The sequence below is a fragment of the Pocillopora verrucosa genome, chromosome 1, assembly GCF_036669915.1.
Source record: "Pocillopora verrucosa isolate sample1 chromosome 1, ASM3666991v2, whole genome shotgun sequence".
NCBI lineage: Eukaryota > Metazoa > Cnidaria > Anthozoa > Scleractinia > Pocilloporidae > Pocillopora > Pocillopora verrucosa.
Window position 1 is genome coordinate 15398365 of NC_089312.1, and position 22530 is coordinate 15420894.

At 37.4% G+C, this 22530-nt stretch overlaps 3 protein-coding genes across 3 annotated transcripts; 2 read left to right on the forward strand and 1 right to left on the reverse strand.

Moving 5' to 3' along the window:
• Positions 1–2442: 2442 nt before the first annotated feature.
• Positions 2443–5656, forward strand: LOC131789329 (E3 ubiquitin-protein ligase TRIM71-like). Its single transcript, XM_059106427.2, has one exon. The coding sequence runs from the start codon at positions 2484–2486 to the stop codon at positions 4971–4973; it is 2490 nt and encodes an 829-aa protein (XP_058962410.2). The 5' UTR covers positions 2443–2483; the 3' UTR covers positions 4974–5656.
• A 489-nt stretch (positions 5657–6145) lies between these two features.
• LOC131789322 (short/branched chain specific acyl-CoA dehydrogenase, mitochondrial-like) lies at positions 6146–21701 on the reverse strand. The gene is made up of 14 exons (XM_066167731.1): positions 21641–21701; positions 21360–21436; positions 20301–20487; positions 19789–19889; positions 19011–19217; positions 18215–18385; positions 17605–17679; positions 17345–17395; positions 17097–17189; positions 16805–16894; positions 16134–16271; positions 15521–15620; positions 8174–11012; positions 6146–7596 (listed from the first exon to the last, which is right to left on the reverse strand). Exons 1-13 carry the CDS (start codon positions 21684–21686, stop codon positions 10939–10941), a joined length of 1410 nt encoding a protein of 469 aa, XP_066023828.1. The 5' UTR covers positions 21687–21701; the 3' UTR covers positions 6146–7596; positions 8174–10938.
• On the forward strand, positions 11740–14461 carry LOC131789321 (E3 ubiquitin-protein ligase TRIM71-like). The gene has a single exon (XM_066167719.1). It carries the CDS (start codon positions 11865–11867, stop codon positions 14088–14090), a length of 2226 nt encoding a protein of 741 aa, XP_066023816.1. The 5' UTR covers positions 11740–11864; the 3' UTR covers positions 14091–14461.
• Positions 21702–22530: the final 829 nt, after the last annotated feature.

The following is a 22530-nucleotide window of genomic DNA, read 5'->3' on the forward strand; positions in this document are numbered from 1 at the left end:
GAGGGCCCATCCTCTCTTGTTCTAGTATGTTAACTACCATCCAACCAAGAGATGTAATTGCATGCAGCCTTTAACCCTTTACACCCTAATATCAGTATCTATATTCTCCATGTTTTTTTTATACATTTTCCTAAGGTGTTGCAAGTAAGAATTTCTTAAACAATCAACAACTTAGTTAGTTGCTGATCATTCCATTCTCCATGACAAATTCACTCGCAAAGGCTCTCTACATGAATACAGATCAATAACCTCCGTGGAGAAAAAGAAAGAAAAGAGTCCAACGTTAAAACCATTCAATGATTGCCCAGAAATGCTCCTAATTTATCTTTGTGCCTCATTTGTTCTTTCCCTTACATAAAGAATCTGATACAGTTTTGAAAATGTCCTGAATGACCAAAACTGACTAAAACTAAAACTTCGTGAGTCTTAGCGAAGTCGACCGTGCGCATTTACCCCTTCGTTATACCCATGTCCATCTCTCTGGTAAATTCTTTTTGAAGGAAGACGGAGTGTACACGGCTTATAATTTGATGAATTGAACCAGAAATAAATAATTCCATTCCTGGGGACATGTTTCTTGTGTATCATGACTTATTTTACATATTGACTGTTATTATGTTAAAAGTTGATGCAGAGTCAGTTTTGATTAATCCAGAGGAGACAGGCGACACGAAAACCTCCATTCCACCTTGGACTAGATCACTCTATCTGCCATACCCATACGGTTCTTTGATTGTCTCCGCTGTACAAATCCATAAACTGCCACACCGTTGTTTTAATTCAGAGATGAGAAAAAGATCCTTTGCGAATTAATGGGACTTTGCCGAATTATCTAAATGAACACTTAATTTTAAATAATAAGCGGCACTCCCGCAACACTAGATATTCAAGCACTAATGCTGTTTGTCCTAAATATAAAAGAGAAACAGAAGGAGGACGCTCTTTCGCTGTTTCGGCAACAAGACTGTGGAACAGTACACCAATTGAAATTAGGAAACTAAATTCTGTAGCATGTTTTAAAAAGAACATGTTTGCCAAGATTTTTAAGGAACAACAATTTTTGCATCATTTCATAATTTAATAATTTATTTTTATCTTATAATCGAATCCTGTCATATTTTATATTTTAACTGTATTTATATATATTTTAGCTTACAGTATTTTAGATTGTAAATAGTTGTGAGGGCCACAAGTTTATTAGCCTTTGGCTATTAAGTGCCACCCTCTTTAAATAAAGGCTTTATTATTATTATTATTTATTATCCTTTTTTGAGCCACTGGGTTGAGGTCCACCAGAGATCCCAATCCAAAGTTTCTCTGACCGTTTCCACAATAATACAGTAATGGCAACTGTCTGATACCAATAGCAGTTGATTCCTTTAAGATTCCCATCTCCATTCCAATGAAAGTTTGTTTGTCAAGTCCTGATTAGTGTTGGAACAGAGGATCATATTTCTATCATCATGGTTCAAATTCTTTCATATTTTTGGCAATTGTAGAGAGTTGAATATTTGCGGTTCCCTCATAAATAGTGCCTGCAGAGAAAACAGAAATAGTTAGAGATTGTACCTGTAATTATTTCAAGTTAAGAGGAAAATAGAGAGCACAAAGAGAGCCTTTTCGTAGCTTGTGAAGAAGCTCTCTCGCGGAGAAAGCCCCAGTCTCCTAAGAGACTACAGAACTGTAAACCAGTAAACATCAGAAGCCGCAAATAAACTTGTGACTTTTTCTTGAAATACAACCTATCTGTGAATTTATCAAATAAAAAAAAAACGTATCGCCGCTAACAGCATAAAAAAAAAAACTCGACAATATGATATGAAACGAAATTTCACGCTGAGCACGCGCGAGCGAGGAGTCATTTGTAGGTCTCACTCGCGTCCTCGCAAAACATCTCAACCCTGAACACGCAAAAGAATCCCATTCTTAAGAATCATAAAGCATAACCGATAACAAACCACGTCAGTTATCACCGGCATTTTCAGTCAAACTCAATTATCATATAAAACCGAGTAGATTCCAAGATTGCATAAGGTTGCAATATTTCATTGCTCCCGATCGGATTTCATTCTGAGTGGCCGGATTGCAGAACTTTGATTCTAGCATTTCTGATGATTACGAGACTCGCCTAAAACAAGTGCTGCTAAAATAAACCAATAAAATAAACTTTGATTTCATTTCTCACAATGTGAGAAATGAAATCAAAGCGAACGAGAAAAATATTAAAAAAATGACAGATGTCTGTAAAGAGTTCAGCACAAACACGTATTTGTTTCCAACCTGTTACACATACGAGCATGACGGGGTCAAATTCCTTGATCGAAACGATTCCTCATTGGTCCTGACGCCGGGAAAGGTTAGTACAACAAACTGCAAATTCACTCATAAGAGATTTTAATAATGATCTAGACTTCACTGTCTCGTGTTAGATTACGAGAAAGAGCACACCTCTACACTTCATCGTTTCTGAAAGGGAATACAACATGGATATCAAAACCTTGCTCCATAATCTTCGTGAAGGAGTTTCTTGTTCAATTTGTTCCAACATATTCACCGATCCAAAACAGCTACCATGTTTGCACAGTTTCTGCCTAAATTGCTTGAAACAGTGGCAAAGAACAAGCCATGGCCAAGACACAATCAGATGCCCAAACTGTCAAGCTCTTAGCAGAGTCCCTGAAACTGATGATCTGAAAGATCTTCCAACCAGTTTCTACCTCAACGGTATGATCGATATGTTGGCCATCAAGGAATGCAAAACCAACCAAGTTCGATGCGGAAACTGCGACGAGAGAAGATCCGAGACCTCTTATTGTTTTCAATGTTACGCGTTTTGGTGCAATGAGTGCATACTCGCGCACGACATCATCCGAGGAAATAGAGATCACCGTGTTCTGGCGCTGGAAGACTTTCAAGACGAGGACTATCAAGAGGTATTGCAACGACCTGAATGGTGCCCTAAACAAGGACATAAAGGAGAAGAACTAAAATACTTTTGCAAAAACTGTGAAACAGCAGTTTGCCAAGCTTGTGTTATAGTAGACCACGCAGGTCACTCCATGACACTGATTGAAGAAGAAGCAGAAAAACAGAGGACTCAGATGAGAGCTTTGATTGAAACTCAGACACAAAAGTTGCAAGCTAAAATGAACGAGGTTCAAATTCTTGATGACGAATTCGCCCAACTTAAACAACGAAGTGAAGAGGCTAAGAGAGAAGTTCAAGTATTCGTGGATAACTTAATTGCTGTCATCGAAGCCAAAAAACGTAACCTATTTAAAGAGTTGGAAATCCAAACAAACAGGTCAAAAGAAAACTTAACGAAGCGTAAGGCTTCCATTGAAAAGCAAATGACGATCATACGATCATCTCTTGTCAAAGCTGATAAACTGTTAACACGAAGTTCAAACAGCGAAGTCGTTCAACTGAAGAGATCATTAGCAACGATCTGTGAGAATATTGATCGAGCCGAGCCAATTGTCTGTGACCACGAAAATACACCACTTCGTTTAGTATTCGAGAACAACCAAAAGATGTTGGACACAATCAACAACGAAGAAATTGGTTTTCTGGAAGAACCGAACCGAACAAAACCAAGTCGATGTGTCGTTGAAGGAAGAGGACTTAAGTTAGGTATAGCTGGACGCCAGGCTCACTTTCTACTGACCACAAACAACTCGAGAGGAGAGCGGTGCTATAATGCGCGTGACCATGTAACTGTAGAGATTAAGGATAAACAAGGACGAGAATGCGCGTCGGAAGTACACCTTGATCCTGATCAAGATGGAACATACAAGATTGGTTATTTTCCCCAAGTTCCGGGCAGATATGAAGTGACAATAATGGCAAACGGGGAACATGTTCATGGTAGCCCTTTTGCTGTACAGGTACAACCATTTAAGGTTCAACCTGTTTTATCTTTTGGAAAACACGGCTCGTCCGCTGGAATGTTTGTTCTTCCATGGGGTGTGGCAGTGAATACCAAGGACGAGATAGCAGTCACAGATTTTGATTGCAACAGAGTCCAAATATTTAACAGTGATGGAACTTATTTGCGATCCTTTGGCCGGTTTGGCACAAACAAGGGAGAATTTCTTAGACCAACGGGTATAGCTTTCAGCAAAAATGGATGCATCTTCGTAGCAGACAACAACAACAATAGAATACAAACTTTTACTGAAATGGGCGAGTTTGTGGGAAGCTTTGGTGGAAAAGGAAGCATGGACAATCAGCTCTCTGATCCTTGCGGTTTGTCTGTAGACAGTGATGGCAACATCATTGTTGCTGATACGGGTAACAAATTGATTAAGATCTTTGCTCCTGATGGCACGTTCCTAAGGAAATTTGGAGAACAAGGCTCTCTTTCCTATCCTATCCACTGCGTTGAGTGCGATAACAATTTCGTAGTTTCAGACATGAATGATAATTGCCTCAAAGTTTTCGACAGGAAAGGAAACTTTAAGTACAAGTTTGGACAGCTTTTCCAACCTAGATGTTTGTCCTTGACAACGGCAGGCCACCTAGTAGTTTGCGACACAGGTAATCATATGGTAATATTAATCATATTGATTAAGATCTTTGCTCCTGATGGCACGTTCCTAAGGAAATTTGGAGAACAAGGCTCTCTTTCCTATCCTATCCACTGCGTTGAGTGCGATAACAATTTCGTAGTTTCAGACATGAATGATAATTGCCTCAAAGTTTTCGACAGGAAAGGAAACTTTAAGTACAAGTTTGGACAGCTTTTCCAACCTAGATGTTTGTCCTTGACAACGGCAGGCCACCTAGTAGTTTGCGACACAGGTAATCATATGGTAAAAGTATTTGAGCTAAATGGAACATTTGTCGGGGATTTTGGCACAAAAGGCAACAATTTAGGAGAATTTGATGTTCCATGGTCCGCAGCAGTTTTAAACAATGGCCGAATTGTAGTGTTGGACCGAGGTAATTCAAACATTCAGATATTTAAGTGACAACAAAACTCCAAGAGTTAACTAATGACATTTCACTGAGAAACTACATTTGGAACAAGATTTCATTAAATATAGAGCTGCAAAGGCAAACAATCTTTTCATTACCCACAACGTGTAAAAATGAATGTATAAAACAGGTAAATTCACCTGAATGCAATAACGTTGTCATAGACTAAAGTTGAAACGAAAAAACGAAAAAGGAAAAAACCAAAAAGGAATTATTTAGCATAAAAAACTACCCGCCGGTTATATGCCCGCTAGCCGAATTATTTTCATAGAATTCCCACGGAAAAAAATAATTCAAACGTCTTGACAGTATTACATGTTGTTTTAAGCTATCAGCTATTTCAAGCTATCTCAAAAATTAAAAAAAAACAAACAAAAATAAAATATTTGCTAATGCTGTATGCTTACGCGTTATGCTAATAAGTTTGAAGTTGGCTTTTTCATGTTTTCCTTTTTGTTTTTTTCTATGACAACGCCTACTTACCGCAGTGAGGTAAACCTCAAGAAAACCTGGGACAAGAAAACCTGGGAACATCTATTTTAGAATCGTGTAAACACTAAGCTTGACCGAAAAAATTTCTCCAACTTATGATCAAAACAAAAGAAACCAGTTCAGTTATCCTTTTAATACTTGTACTTTGCCTTAAATTGGTTTTAGTATTACCAGTACTTGTTTTGGTACAAAAAAATTCAATTTCCAAGAAACTTGACAAGACACAAAGTTAATAATGCACTCCCAAGACTGTAAGTAGAGGATGATCATTTACAGGAGACTAAATCAAACCAAATAGGTGTTTAACTAGCCAATAGCACTGTGTTCCATAGAATGCTTAGGAAAATATGAAATATTTTAAAATTCATAAACTATGCATCACATGGACAACAGACAAAGTGGTTGGGGGCTAGGAACTTTACTTCATGTTAAATTTTGGAAAAAAAAGTTTAACACTATCACTCCCAAGAATGATCAAGACAGAATTTCTTCTTACAATATCAATACAGTATCAAGCAGATAAGTGATGAGAATAAGAAAGAATATTAATTAGGGGATTATTATATGAGAATATTGATAGAAGAATAATAGTTGATCCAATACTAAATTCTCCAAACCAATTTCATAAGAATTGTATGGCAGAGAGAAAGGAGAATTACCAATGAGATCTTGAGATTGAAAAGGTAAAAAACTAGATATGCATATAAAAATTTATTTTACTCAAAATTTATTGAAGGCTCATCAGTAAGCTAAAAGCCGTGAGAACTCTCATGTAAATATTTTCAGTGAAATTGCAGTACAATGTGCTGTATGAGTCATCAAGGATTGAAAATTGCATGCAAGGAAATTCTATAGTGCAAGTTTTTTTACAGTGAAGATTAATTTTGCTTGTGCTTCTGGGCACAAGAGTTTAGTTTCTGACTCATTGTATTCACCTGCCATGCATGTTTTGTGCTGTGTATTAGCACATAGCTTATTAAAGTTTATAGTCTAGCAGAAGAATGTTTTCCTTGTGTCGCAACAGTTAAAACAACATTGGAGAGTGTTTGTGTACAAAAAGTGTTCATTTCTTTGAAGCATCTCAGTGGGCTGGAATCTTACATCCTTGAATCTGGTTGGCTAATTACCGACTCATAACCTGTCCAACTTTTTAAAAAAATATATGGTCCAGATTTTCTTTTCCGTGCCCTTCACAACAAAGTGAAAAAAGCAAACCAGCGGGAGAAATGTAGACTAAGTTGTTTATTAGTCTTGGGTGGTCCATACAGGGAAAAAAATGTGCTCCTCAGGTCTTTAGTATGGCTCTTGGCCTTTGATTTCAATCTCCATGCAAGTTATTCACACATTTCACTCAGACTCAATTATAGTCCTTAACCCCTTAACTCCCATGAGTGACCAAGACCAAATTTCCCCTTACTATATCAATACATTATCCAGCAGACAAGTGATGAGAATAAAGAAAAACATTAATTAGGGGATTATAAGTTGATCCAATACCAAATTCTCCAAACTAACATTACAAGAACTATATGGCAGACACTTAAAGGAGAATTACTAATGAGATCTTGGGAGTTAAAAGGTATTATTAAACGAGTTGGATCGTGGGCCAAAAGGAAAAGATAGTTGTCCTGGGTCTGTTTCTCTTTGAACTGAACAGACCTGGACACTACGATCTTGGGAAGACAGGTGAATAAAAACATGTAACAACTTGACTCATGATCAACATGTTCCTTAGGTTCAAGCTTCAAGGAAACGCCATGAATTGTACAAAAGTAGAGGGTTGAGGTTTGCTAAGAGTGCATAGAGCTCTAGGCCAAAATATTAATGAAGACAAGAGTTTGCCCTCTCTCCTGTCTTTGTCCAGCCCCCTTTGCTCCAAGCTGTAGTCATAAGCATAAAAGTTTAAATAACAAATTCTCTGCTAGTTTTGGCAAGTACTCTGCTTTCTGTTGAGGTGTGCCATATTTCCAAAACAGTGTGACAATTAAAGTATTTTGCACATCACACATAACACTGACTGCAGGATCAATCTTGGCCAGTTCTTCAACCACAAGACTGCTACCTGGATACAAAGGAGGATGAGTTTGTTTCTCCATAATCAGCATCCACTTCTATCCCCATTAACTAGAAAGCAAATGAAGATAGCAACAAGAGAGAGGAGGAAATCATGAATCTGAACTTGATGAACCAGATTATGTAAGATCTATCTAGATCAATTGTGTCAAGAATGTCTGGCTTATTACTGATGGGCTGTTTGAATGCTAGTTAACTAAACAATTAGCTTGTTGACTTTGCCTTAGGTAGAAGAAAAAGTAGCATAGCTTTCATATAAAAAAAATCTGTTTAACCTGTTGTAGAGTTGAAATGACTGACTTTCTCTCTGTCTGTCAGCCATGTCTGGCTGACTGACTGACTAATTAATTGGCTAGCTGGATGATTGATTGAGCAAATCAATTGCTCTGACAAAGGGCTAATGCTTGAAACATCAGCTTTGAAACTCTTTACGGAGGCCAATTTACATTATTAACTCGGTTGATAAACCAAATTATCTTGACTAACTGAAGACTGACCAATCATTTGCCTGACCAGCTGATATAATCAGATAGCCATGCACAGTCGGGTTAAAACTACAGCTAACACATTAAATAATTAATTTTAAAATTTGAACCCTTCCATTTAACAATACTACATTTCAACTCACTTCTTGTTCAAACATGCCCCTGATGACTGATTGATCCATTTCTGAATTAACTCTGATACTAGTGGGCGTATCTTTTCCATAGCAAACCTAGCAACTGGAAAAGCAAAAGCACAGTTTTACTGACAAGAGAAAGAAATGCAAGAAAAATGACTTTCACCAAATTCAAAGATTGGGAAAATTTCAGTATCTCAGACCCATTAAAACATTGCCTTGTAATGGAAGAATGTACATTCGATCACTGTTAATTCATTTGCTTGTGCAATTTTTTCTTGAGTGTAGAGAATCATCCACAAGTGGTTTGGTATTGTTTTTGTTTGATATTCAGTCAATCAGTTAAATTCAGTGCCTCCTCTTCAATGAATAGAATGTAAAATGAGGCTCATCACAATTTAATTATTCAAGGTTTTTTTAACCCACTTGAAACTAACCACATACATTTAGTTTGAATTCTGATTGGTTCCATGTGACACTAAATTTTGTTCTGATTAGTGTTGCAATTATCTCATGGTTTTTTTTTCATACTCATAATCACGGGAGCTTTAGCTTGGGATGAATAAAACATTACCTGTTTCTTTCAACATTTCCTCCTCTTTGGAGAGCATTGTAAAAGGTCCAGTTACAAATGACTTGGGAGATGTTTTCGTCCAAATGAGGTGCTGTTGTCCTTGAACATCGGCCAAACATACTTTTACATGGTAAGTGCATTCTGCTAACAGCAGAAATACCAACCTCTGGAGATCAAGATCTGGAGATCAAATCTGGAGACCTTTTTTTTGGACCAGCACCCCCTTCCCCCGACCGAATTCGCCAATGCAACCTCCCCCTACCAAATTAATTGATGATGATTGATGCCTTGTACTGGCTGTAAAACTCAAGCTACGTTGATTAGTCGCGATTAGTTATTTTCGATCCGTCAGGCAGCAACTTACTTCTGATAAGTCAACTTACTTCTGATAAGTCAACTTACAAAAAAATCAGGGTAATTTAGTAATATCACCATAGTTGACATTACTTAATTACCCTGTAATACTCTCCCAACGATGCAGCACCAGTTTCTTCAGAAACCTACCCCTGTTACCAAAAACCATCCTGTAAGTATTCAGGTAGAAATGCTTCGAGCGATTAAACTACGTCTGGGCATCCATAGGCCCTCATGATTATAAGCGCTGCAGAACGTGCATTTCTCAACCCGCGGGAAGATTTGATGCAAGTCTAGGAGAGGCTTGCCAGGGTTAGTATCGACCTCTTCCAGACCTCTCGTCGGCTCGCGTTGCTAAAAGGTTTATACCTTTTCGCGGGCGAAGAAACGCTTGTGCTGAAACACTTTTAAAAAGTGCCTGCTTGCCACCACATTCGTATTTGTTAAGTGGGGAAAGATCTATTTGCAGTAACACTGAGTTCATCTAGGAAAAAAACGGACACTATTCCATTGAGTCAATAAGATTTGGTTCCATCAAACTCCTGACGTGTTTCCAGTTCTGTCTTCTTACGTCGGGCAGCCAACAATGACGGTTTGGCAGGGCCAGGTTTCATTCCTTCTAACCTTCTCCCTCTGGCCCGTCTCCGAAATATTCCCAAAAAACGTTGTAACTGGCGAAAAAAGGATTTTGTACGAGATTTCGTGATCCGGCTCCAAAAAGTGTTGAACTCTCTATCTCACTCAAGAAAAAAGAATGTGGAAGTTCTGGGAATATTTTCGTTTCTCCGGCTCTTTTATGTCGACTAGGAATGAATCAGGTCAAATCTTATATCAACACTCCCCTTAAGTCTCTCGGATTCTTTGACATCAAAGGCTTGTCTAAAACTTTTTTCCGTGAAAGTTTGAGTATTTAAAGAATTTCTGTGTTCTTTTAGTCGATGTTTGCTGGAAAACACAGAAACGTGCATAAATTATGGGATCAAACCGAATGATTGAGAAGATTTTAAGTGCTTTCCCAAAATCCCAAAGTAGTTAGAGCGTGGTCGCTTAACCTAGAAGACATCCTAAGAGACGACTAGAGCCGAGCTAGTGATTTTACAACAACGAATTGGGAGAGGGGAAAATAGTGAAAATTGCGATAAAAAATTAGATCATATATACAGTTTACCCCTTTGAAAGAAAATAGAATGAGAAACCTGCGTATTTCCCTTTCTGCTTAACATGTTTCATTCTCCAAAAAAAAAATGGCTCCTAAGGTCTCTCTACTTAAATATACATCGATAATCTCCCAGGAGTATATAAAAAAGAAAGACAGGAGTCCAGCATTAAAACTGTTCTATGATTACCCAAAAATGCTCTTAATTCATCTTTGTGCCTCATTCGTTCTTTTCCTTGCATAAAGAATCTTATACAGTTTTGAAAATTTCTTGAAGAACCAGATAAAACTAAAATTCGACTGTTAATATGTTAACAGTTGATGCAGAGTCAGCTTTGACTAATCCAGAGGAGACAGGCGACACGAAAACCTCCATCCCGCCTTGGACTAGATCACTCTATCTGCCATACCCATACAGTTCTTTGATTGTCTCCGCTGTACAAATCCATAACCTGCCACACCGTTGTTTTAATTTAGAGATGAGAAAAAGATCCTTTTTTGAGCCACTGGGTTGAGGACCACCAGAGATCCCAATCCAAAGTTTCTCTGACCGTTTCCACAATAATACAGTAATGACAACTGTCTGATAACAATAGCAGTTGATTCCTTTAAGATTCCCATCTCCATTCCACTGAAAGCTTTTTTGTCAAGTCCTGGTTATTGCTGGAACAGAGGATCATATTTCTATCATCATGGTTCAAATTCTTTCATATTTTTGGCAATTGTAGAGAGTTGAATATTTGCGGTTCCCTCATAAATAGTGCCTGCAGAGAAAACAGAAATAGTTAGAGATTGTACCTGTAATTATTTCAAGTTAAGACGAAAATAGAGAGCACAAAGAGAGCCTTTTCGTAGCAAATAAACTTGGGACTTTTTCTTCAAAGACAACCTATAAGTGAATTTATCAAAGCAAAAGAAAACGTAATCGCCGCTAACAGCAAAAAAAAAAAAAAAAAAAAAAAACTTAACAAGGTGACATGAAACGAAATTTCACGCTGAGCACGCGCGAGCGAGTCATTTGTAGGTCTCACTCGCGTCCTCGCAAAACATCTCAACCCTGAACACGCAAAAGAATCCCATTCTTAAGAATCATAAAGCATAACCGATAACAAACCACAACAGTTATCAACGAAATTTCCAGTTAAACACAATTATCATATAAAACCGAGCAGATTCCAAGATTGTATCAGGTCACAAGATTCCATTGCTCCCGGTTGGGTTTCATTTGGAGTGGTCGGATTGCAGACTCGGCTTTGATTCTAACATTTCTGATGATTGCGAAGCTCGCCCAAAGCAAGTGCTGCTAAAATAAGTCACAGCAATGTGAGAAGTGAAATCAAAAGCGAACGAGAAAAAAAATTTAAAAAATGACCGATGTCTGTAAAGAGTTCAGCACAAACACATATTTGTTTCCGACCTGATAAACATCCGAGCATGCCGGGGTCAAATTCTTCAATCGGAACGATTCCTCATTGGTCCTGACGCCGGGAAAGGTTAGTTCAACAAACTGCTAGTTCATAAGAAATTTTCTAGATGATCTAGACTTCACTGTCTCGTGTTAGATTACGAGAAAGAGTACACCTGTACACTTCATCGTTTCTGAACGGGAATACAACATGGATATCAAAACCTTGCTCCATAATCTCCGTGAAGAAGTTTCTTGTTCAGTTTGTTCCAACATATTCACCGATCCAAAACAGCTACCATGTTTGCACAGTTTCTGCCTAAATTGCTTGAAACAGTGGCACAGAACAAGCCATGGCCGAGACACAATCATATGCCCAAACTGTCAAGCACTCAGCAGAATCCCTGAAACTGGTGATCTGAAAGATCTTCCAACCAGTTTCTACCTTAACGGTATGATCGATGTGTTGGCCATCAAGGAATGCAGAACCAACCAAGTGCGATGCGGAAACTGCGACAAGAAAAGCTCCGAGACCTCTTATTGTTTTCAATGTTACGCGTTTTGGTGCAATGAGTGCATACTCGCGCATAAAATCATCCGAAAAAATAGAGGTCATCGTGTTCTAGCGCTCAAAGACTTTCAAGACGAGGACTATGAAGCGGTATTGAAACGACCTTCATGGTGCCCTAAACAAGGACATAAAGGTGAAGAACTAAAATACTTCTGCAAAAACTGTGAAACGGCAGTTTGCAAAGCTTGTGTCGTAGTAAACCATGGAGGTCACTCAATGAAACTGATTGAAGAAGAAGCAGAAAAACAGAGGACTCAGATGAGAGCTTTGATTGAAACTCAGACACAAAAGTTGCAAGCTAAAATGAACGAGGTTCAAATTCTTGATGACGAATTCGCCCAACTTAAACAACGAAGTGAACAAGCTAAGAAAGAAGTTCAAGCATTCGTGGATAACTTGATTGCTGTCATCGAAGCCAAAAAACGTAACCTATTTGAAGAGTTGAAAATCCAAACAAACAGGTCAAAAGAAAACTTAGCGCAGCGTAAGGCTGCCATTGAAAAGCAAATGACGATCATACGATTATCTCTTGTCAAAGCTGATAAACTGTTAACACGAAGTTCAAACAGCGAAGTCGTTCAACTAAAGAGATCATTAGCAACGATCTGCGAGGATATTGATCGAGCCGAGCTAATTGTCTGTAACCACGAAAATACACCACTTCGTTTAGTATTCGAGAAGAATCAAAAGATGTTGGACACAATCAACAACGAAGAAATTGGTTTTCTGGAAGAACCGAACCGAACAAAACCAAGTCGATGTGTCGTCGAAGGCAGAGGACTTGAGTCAGGAATAGCCGGACGTGAGGCGCACTTTCTACTGACCACAAACAACTCGAGAGGAGAGCGGTGCTATAATGCGCATGACCATGTAACGGTGGAGATTAAGGATAAACAAGGACGAGAATGCGCGTCGGAAGTACACCTTGATCCTGATCAAGATGGAACATACAAGATTGGTTATTTTCCCCAAGTTCCGGGCAGATATGAAGTGACAATAATGGCAAACGGGGAACATGTTCATGGTAGCCCTTTTGCTGTACAGGTACAACCATTTAAGGTTCAACCTGTTTTATCTTTTGGAAAACACGGCTCGTCCGCTGGAATGTTTGTACTTCCTTGGGGTGTGGCAGTTAATACTAAGGACGAGATAGCAGTCACAGATTTTGATTGCAATAGAGTCCAAATATTTAACAGTGATGGAACTTATTTGCGATCCTTTGGCCGGTTTGGCACAAACAAGGGAGAATTTAAGAAACCAACGGGCATAGCTTTCAGCGAAAATGGATGCATTTTCGTAGCAGACAACAACAACAGTAGAATACAAACTTTTACTGAAATGGGCGAGTTTGTGGGAAGCTTTGGTGAAAAAGGAAGCATGGACAATCAGTTCTCTGATCCTTGTGGTTTGTCTGTAGACAGTGATGGCAACATCATTGTTGCTGATGCAGGTAACAAACTGATTAAGATCTTTACTCCTGATGGCACGTTCCTGATGAAAATTGGAGAACAAGGCTCTTTTTCCTATCCTATCCACTGCGTTGAGTGCGATAACAATTTCGTAGTTTCGGACATGAATGATAATTGCCTCAAAGTTTTCGACAGGAAAGGAAACTTCAAGTATCAGTTTGGACAGCTTCGCACACCTAGATGCTTGTCATTAACAACGTCAGGCCACCTAATAGTTTGCGACTCAGATAATCATATTATAAAAGTATTTGAGCTAAATGGGACATTTGTCGGGGATTTTGGTTCAAAAGGCAACAATTTAGGAGAATTTGAAGTTCCATGGTCCGCAGCAGTTTTAAACAATGGCCGAATTGTAGTGTTTGACCGAGGTAATTCAAACATTCAGATATTTGATTGACAACAAAACTCTCCAGGAGTTAACTAATGACATTTTCACTGAGAAACAAAATTTGGAATAAGATTTTATTAAATATAGAGCTACAGAGGCAAACAATCTTTTCATTATCCACAACGTGTAAAAATGTATGTACAAAACAGATTAATACTCCTGAGTTCAATAACGTTATCATAGACTAAAACTGAAACGAAAAAACGAAAAAGGAAAAAAACCAAATGGGAATTATTTAGCATATGAAACTACCCGCCGGCTGTATGCCCGTTAGCCGAATTATTTTCATAGAATTTCTACTGATAAAATTAATTTAATCTTCTTGAGAGTATTACTTGTTCTTTTTAAATTTCAAGTTATTCCAAAAATTAATAAATAAAAACAACGATAAAATATATGCTAACGCTGTATGCTTATGCTTCATGTTAACTTCGAAGTTGGCTTTTCCATGGTTTTCTTTTTTTATGACAACGTTTACTTAACGCAATGAGGTAAACAGTCAAGAGAACCTGGGAACACTTAGATTGATCAAAACAAAAGAAACCAGTTCAGTCATCCTTTTAATACTTGTACTTTGCCCTAAATTGGTTTAAGTATTACTTGATTTGGGAGAAAATAAAATTCAATTTCCCTGCAGATGAACAAAAATCGAAACTGATCCAAGAACTTAACCTGGCACAAAGCCAATGATGCGCTCACAAGACTGTTAATAGAGGATGATCATTTGCAGGAGACTGAATCAAACCAAATAAATGTTTTACTAGCCGCTAGCAGTGTGTTCTGTAGATTGCTTGGGAAAATATAAAATATTTTAAAATTCATAGACTGCACATCTCATAGACAACAGAAAAAGTAGTCAAGGGCTAGGAATTTTACTTCACATTAAATTGGAAAAAAAAACAAATTGAACCCTATCACTTCCATGAGTGACCAAGAAAGAGTTTCTCCTTACAATATCAATACAATATCAAGCAGACAAGTGATGAGAATAAAGAAAAATACTAATTAGTTAATCCAATACCAAATTCTCCAAACTAACATCACAAGAACTATATGGCAGACAGTAAGGAGAATTACTAATAAGATTTTGGGAGTTAAAGGGTTAAAAAAGATATTAGTAAATGAGTTGGATCATAGGCCAAAAGGAAAAGACCATTGCCCTGGGTCTGAACTGAACAGACCTGGACACTATGATCATGGAAGGAAGACAGGTGAATAAAAACATGCAACAACTTGACTTATAATCCACGTGATCTGCGCATGTTCTGAAGTTTCAAGCTTCAAGGAAACACCATGAATTGTACAGAAATAGAGGATTAAGGTTGCCAAGAATGCATAGAGCTCCAGGCCAACTGAAAACAAGAGTTTGCCCTCTCTCCTGTCTTTGTCCAGCCCCCTTTGCCCCAAGCTTTGAATTCAGACATAAAAACTGCACCAACCTATTTTACAATCACGGTAGAATTTCTCCACAGGATACTGTTTGGAATAACCCACTCCTCCCATCAGTTCAATACACTTTGAAGTTGTCAAGGTGGCCACCTGATTATAAACAAATAATGCATATTCTTTCTCTTTTCTATCTTGCTGACTGTAAAGTAAACACACACAGGAGGGTGCAGATACAATTTAGATGAATATTAATCTCATTAGTATTTTCAATGTAGATAACAATTTTGAGAGGTGTAGACTAAGTACAAGCAGTTTAAATATTAGTCCTTTCTTAGATTGTGCAATTTGATCAGCATGCAAGTCATAAGACTTCCATAGAGCCAATGGCTAAGCCCCATGCTGATGAGCTTTAATTGCCAAATTACTAATAATACTGCTTTGTTTTCTCATGACCTTGAACTGACCACAACTGCCTCCTCTATATGTACAAAAGGGTAGAATCAGTACAGTCAGTCTCATTCAACAAAATCCTTGTCATCCTCAATCCTTTGCATCCTGACTGTTCAGAGCAAATTTTTATTACCTGTCCAACTGTCTTCTTTACTCTTAAATCTTTGTGAAGCTTTGAGACAAAGAAAATAAAGTTTTGAGAATAAACAGTACCTCTCCTGCAAAGTACTTTGACATGGCAGCTTCTCGAAGGAAGGGAAGCCCTGCCTCCTTTCTCCGTGCTGCATTATACACCAACAACCGAGCAGCCTCAATCTGTGTAAGCATGTGTGCAGCCTGGTGATTGACAGCCTAAAGAAGCAATCAAAACAAGAATCAAATTTGTTTAGGTCAAGGCTAACCTTAACACTAACCACAGTACAAGTAGAACTACAAGTAGCACTAATATTAATAGTGATACTGTATGAGTAGAAAAATTGATGATGAGAAGTTTAACCTGAAATGCTTTAACAATTATACAAATAAGAGAGAGTAGTATCTGAAAACACCCTTACTATATCATCAAAAAGTGTTAATCTGAAGGTTCACCTCCTCTTTAATTTCTGTTTTCTTTCTCCCTGACTGAAAAACATACCCTCTACCTTCTGAGTTATTGCAGCTCTCATTGATTTTCTATGCATCTTCAAAAGTACATTCATAAAAAAATGAATCAAGCTTGAGAAGAAGCATTACATGCTTCTGGCTAGAACCAGTGTCAACATTGGGTTATGTCAACACCTTTCGTGAATTCTGCTCTCTATGCAAAGGAGTTAGCCTAATGGGGTTACTGTAATTTTGTAGCTGTGTCTCCAATGTGTGGCTGACTGGTTAACAGTTCCTCTTACCTGGAAGTCCCAGATCTTCTGGCCAAATTGTTTTCTTTCGTGTAAGTAAGGAACTGTACAATTTAGACAGCCCTGAGCAAGTCCAACCATCTGAGAATACAGGGGTGCAATGATTATTAGTTTACTCTACTTATATCTTGAGGCGAATTCATTCTTAGGCAACTCAGGAGATGAGGTGAGTTGTAGTGGATTATGGCAAATAAAATGAGAATTTTATTTGAAAGCACACCTCTTGTATCTTGCACATTACTCTGATCAATTTCTATAATTTGCGAAGGTGCCAATCACTCACCTGAGCTCCTATCCCTATGCGTCCTTCATTTAGACACTCAATTGCATACTTATAGCCGTGACCAACCTGACCAAGGACTGCACTAGCAGGGACCTACACAAAAATCGACAAAAAGAGTCAATGGATAGATAAACCACCAGTTAAAATAGTGTGCTGAGAGGGGTGGTAACCTAATACATTGACTGCATGTGCAAAGATAAACATGTAACACTTTTATCACAAAATTAAGCCAACAAAAAAATTCTCACCTTCACATTGTCAAAGTGCACAGGACATGTTGATGATGCCCTAATTCCAAGCTATGGTTGAAAAAAAAGAAAAACTCAAAAAAGTTTGTAAAAATTTTCCAAGGTATCATATGACTGTTTGACTTGTTATTTCACCCCCGATTCATGCACCTAGGAAAATTTTCTGATATCACTGTCCATTAAAATAATTTGACAATTCACAAGTAGTACTTCAAACTATCAACCAACAGACTAAGCTAACAAACTTTACCATCTCATACCTTATCTTCCTTTTTCCCAAGTGAAAGACCATCTGTTTCTTTTGGGACTACAAATGTTGTTATTCCTTTGTATCCCTGATTAACAACAAAACAGAAGATGCATAGAAACACTGGGTGAGAACAAGTTTTTAAATAAAGTCCTGGTTGTTCAAAGGGCAGATAATACTTTCTGACTGATAACTTTATAAGAGTTGTATAGCAGGCAGTAAGGAAGATTGCTAAAGAGATTGCTGAAGTGAAATTCTTAAATTCGTAAATTTTTCAAAGACAAAAAAATTGCACAAGCCCCTAGGACAAGTGCGATTTGTAGTCTTTGAAAACTTCAAAAGTGCTTATTCACACCAAATTGCATGAGAAATTGTGTTGTTACTTTTTAATAATCTGCATGAAAAAAGCATCACAGAAAGTAAAGACCAAAAAAAATTGGCAGTGTGCTATTTTTAATTTGCTCTTGTGCTACAACTTTTCACTCTTGTTACATGAAAAATTTACTAACTTTCAGCCCACCAGACATGTGAAATTTTTTTCATGTATATTTTTAACAAAGAAACTCTGACACTGACTACACTGGGGGCAACAACAGAGTCACACGAGTTTTATCATTGTTTACCTTTTCTGGTGCAACATTAGCAAAGACAAGAAATACTCCAGCATGTTCAGCATTTGTGATCCACATTTTAGAGCCATTTATCACATAGAAGTCTCCTTGCTTTTCAGCTTTTGTATCAAGAGCAAATGCATCACTTCCTGAGCCAACTTCAGAGAGACAAAAACTTCCAACCTTAGAAAAATAAATATGTTCATGTGTTACTTCAACAAGTCCTTCTATACTTTTTTAACTGACATACTGGATTTCTACCTTGAATTTTAATATCTCTAATTTGTAGCCATCCTCCTTACTACTAGCTCACAAAAACCTTGATAGAAGTTAATGACAAATACAACTTTTAATTCAATCTTTGTAATAATTACATTTGTATTTCAAGGAAACACTACTACATCCCCATTACACATAACAGCCTTTCCAGAAGTTGATCAATTTTCATAATAATTTTCAACAATACATGGAAAAAGAAAATCATATTAAGTTTCCCAAGCTTCCAATTTTCTGGAATCTGAAATCAGATCTTGATTGACGCTGAATCATGTTCCCAACCCCAAATTCCCTCTCCTTTCCCTCTTCCCCATTCCCCTCCCCCCATACCCCACCTCCATACCAACAAAAAAAATCCCTAATCAGCCATTTCATCCCAGTCCCCCTTTAAAAAAATAAAAGTAACAAAATTATTTAAATGATGTGCACATGAATCAAAAATAAGAAAAAATAATACAAAGACAACCATCCTTGAAAAGAAATTGTCATTATTGCAATACACTTATAAAAAAAGAAGCATCAGCTTAAATACCATATTCTCTGCCAGTTTTGGCAAGTACTCTGCTCTCTGTTGAGGTGTGCCATATTTCCTAAACAGTGTGACAATTAAAGTATTTTGCACATCACACATAACACTGACTGCAGGATCAATCTTGGCCAGTTCTTCAACCACAAGACAGGATACAAAGAAGGATGAGTTTGTTCCTCCATAATCAGCATCCACTTCTATCCCCATTAACTAGAAAGCAAATGAAGATAGCAACAAGAGAGGAGGATATCATGAATCTGAACTTGATGAACCAGATTATGTAAGATCTATCTAGATCAATTGTGTCAAGAATGTCTAGCTTAATACTGATGGGCTGTTTGAATGTTAATTAACTAAACAACTAGCTTGTTGACTTTGTCTTAAGTAGAAGGAAAAGTAGCATAGCTATCATATAAAAAAAATCTGTTTAACCTGTTGTAGAGTTGAAATGACTGACTTTCTCTCTGTCTGTCAACCATGTCTGGCTGACTGACTAATTAATTGGCTAGCTGGTTGATTAATTGAGCAAATCTAATGCTTGAAACATCAGCTTTGAAACTCTTTATGATGGCCAATTTACATCGCCAACTCAGTTGATAAACCAAATTATCTTGACTAACTGAAGACTGACCAATTATTTGCTTGACCAGCTGACAGACCAGAAGAATGGAAAAAGATACACAGATAGCCATGCACACTGCTTAAAAACTATAACTAATGCAAATAATATATTTTAAAACTTGACAACCCTTCCATTGAATAACACTACATTTCAACTTACTCCTTGTTCAAACATGCCCGAGACAACTGATGGATCCATTTCTGAATTCTGATCCATTTCTAATACCAGTGGCTGTATCTTCTCCATAGCAAACCTAGCAACTGGAAAACCAAAAGCATAGTTTTACTGACCGACAGAAAGAAATCCAAGCCTTGGTATTGAAGAGTATACATTTGATCACTGCTAATTCATTTGCTTGTGCAATTATTTCTTGAGTGTAAAAAATCATCCACAAGTGGTTTAGTACTGTTTTTCTGAGATATTCAGTCAATCACTGAAATATGGCTCCTCTTCTTCAATGAATAAAATGTAAGATGAGAACATATCACAATTTAATCATTCAAGTTTTTTTAAAGCCACTCGAAACCAGCCACATACATTTAGTTTGAGTTCTGACTGGTTCCATGTGACACTGAATTTTGTTCAGACTGGTGTTGCAATTATCTCAGGTTTTTTTTTTTCAAACTTTTAATCAACAGGAGTTTTAGCTTAGAATGAATAAAAAATATTACCTGTTTCTTTCATCATTTCCTCCTCTTCAGAGAGCATTGTCAAAGGTCCAGTTACAAATGACTTGGAGATATTTTCTTCCAAATGAGGTGCTGCTGTGCTTGAACATCGGCCAAACATACTTGTGGATGGTAAGTGCATTCTGTTAACAGCACTCTGTAGAAACTGCTTCATAACTGATGGTAACATCTATCATTGATCCATTTAATAACATAAAATTTTTAATAGTTTCTATATCATATATGTATGCAATAGTTAACTTTGTTGCCAACGTGATAGATAGCGAAAATTGAGTAGGCATTCATCAAGATAATAGAAATTCTCGTCATTAACACAAACAGACATGCAAATTAGAAAGAAAAAAATCTTAATGTGATTACTATAGTATTTTATTAAGTAGTTTTTTGTGGCACATTGTTGGTTGTGTCAGAGGAAAACAAGACAATCAAACAATCTTCAATTCCCGATGAGATTTACTTCACACTTACAGAAAGTGAACCATCGTCCATTCTGATTTTTACCTTTTGTTACAAGGATTATGGTTTCACGTAATGCTAGACTAGTAGCTTATTATGATCAATTTCAAAGCAGAGTGACCATCATGATACACTTTCTTGCAATGGCATCGTTCTAGAAAAACATTCACCGCTCCCCCACCCGCCTCCAACACTCCCTCAGATGCTAGCTATTGCATAAGCCAATCAGACCTCGAAGTGAACTGAAAGTTCACCAGTAAAAATACGTCAGCAATAACATGCAAAAATGTCAACATAATGATCGAAACCGTACAAAATCTTCGGAATTGGAGTTTTAAGAAGCGAACTCATCCCGGCCCAAGAACTTAGCGGTGTATTTGATCACTTCGAACAACTGTCAAACGGGAGCGATTCCAGAATCGCTCTACTCACAGAAACCAAGGATATTAAGTCTATACCATCCATTGATTCCTTCATTGAATGAGACATTCATTTTTCTTTCCTATCAGATTTAACCCCCACACTGTCTATGAAAGTAGCGTCACTACCACAATAAAGAGTGAAAAAAGAAAAGAACTAACAAACCTTGCCCAGCGCCATGTTGTTGCGTAAGGAACAAAGTAGGACCGAGGTTGTGCGTAAGGAACAGAGGAAGACTATCACTGGAGCAAAGACAGAAATTAAGTTTCATGTAAGCTTTAATGAATTGTCTCGCTCGCGTAGGATCCTTCAGTTTTACCGCGTAACACAAAAATTTTACTTAGTTTTTACGCCGTGTTACCTTTTTACAGACTTTTTATTTCGAACACGACAGAATTGAGGACACATCTATGGTATAAAATTGTGTTTTGAGAAAATACATGTACCAGCGAACGAGAGATTTTCGTAACGCGGCGCTCCTGAGACACTCATGATTCCGATATCCCGGATGACAAGCTTTCCAATAAGTCTTGCGTTTTAAAGATTCATTCTCATACAAATTTTACAATTTTTGTTCTTCTAAATTCTTCCAACATCTCGCTCGTATTACTAAACCGGTAAGAGGATAGAACTGCTGTATATTGTCAAGAGAAAATAATAGGACTGTTCTACTCTCGCCGCCATTTCACCAATGTTTAGTAATATACACTGTGCGAACATCATATCGAGGTTAACCTATTGCGGACTTCGCAGAAACAAACATATTTCAGTTCCTTGAGAGACTGGACGTGTCTATAAATAAATTGGGTGAAATTGACACCCTAAGAGCTAAACAAGAAGCCCTTATTTTCTTGTGATATTTTGTACAAAATCTAAAATAAAAAGTATCTGCGTTCAAAATGTCGGAAAAAAGCAGTTGGATATGTTGATTCACAGGCCTTGAGTATCTCGTAATCTTCGACACTTTTAAATAACTATACCTCGGCCTTACCGTCCGCCCATCACTTACACCGGAATGGGTCAAAAAGAAAGTGTGCCAGCCGAAAAAGATTAAGTTTTTGTCTCGATTAATTTACTATTGAAACAGGTAACAGTGCATTGGGTCCTTAAAAGACTGCGCAGCTAGTTTAAAATAAGAGATTGAGGCAAATTTGAATTTCAGTTAAAATTAATTCACGTTACTCTCTTCTATTATTTACTCTGCCAAGAGTCTGGTAAATGATACAATGTTTGTACAAATTCAATAAAACCTGGTGTGCTCGTGAAATGTGTTATTATTTAACAGATTTTTGATATTTGAAAAACAAAACATAAACTTGCTTATTCTAATTCCAAA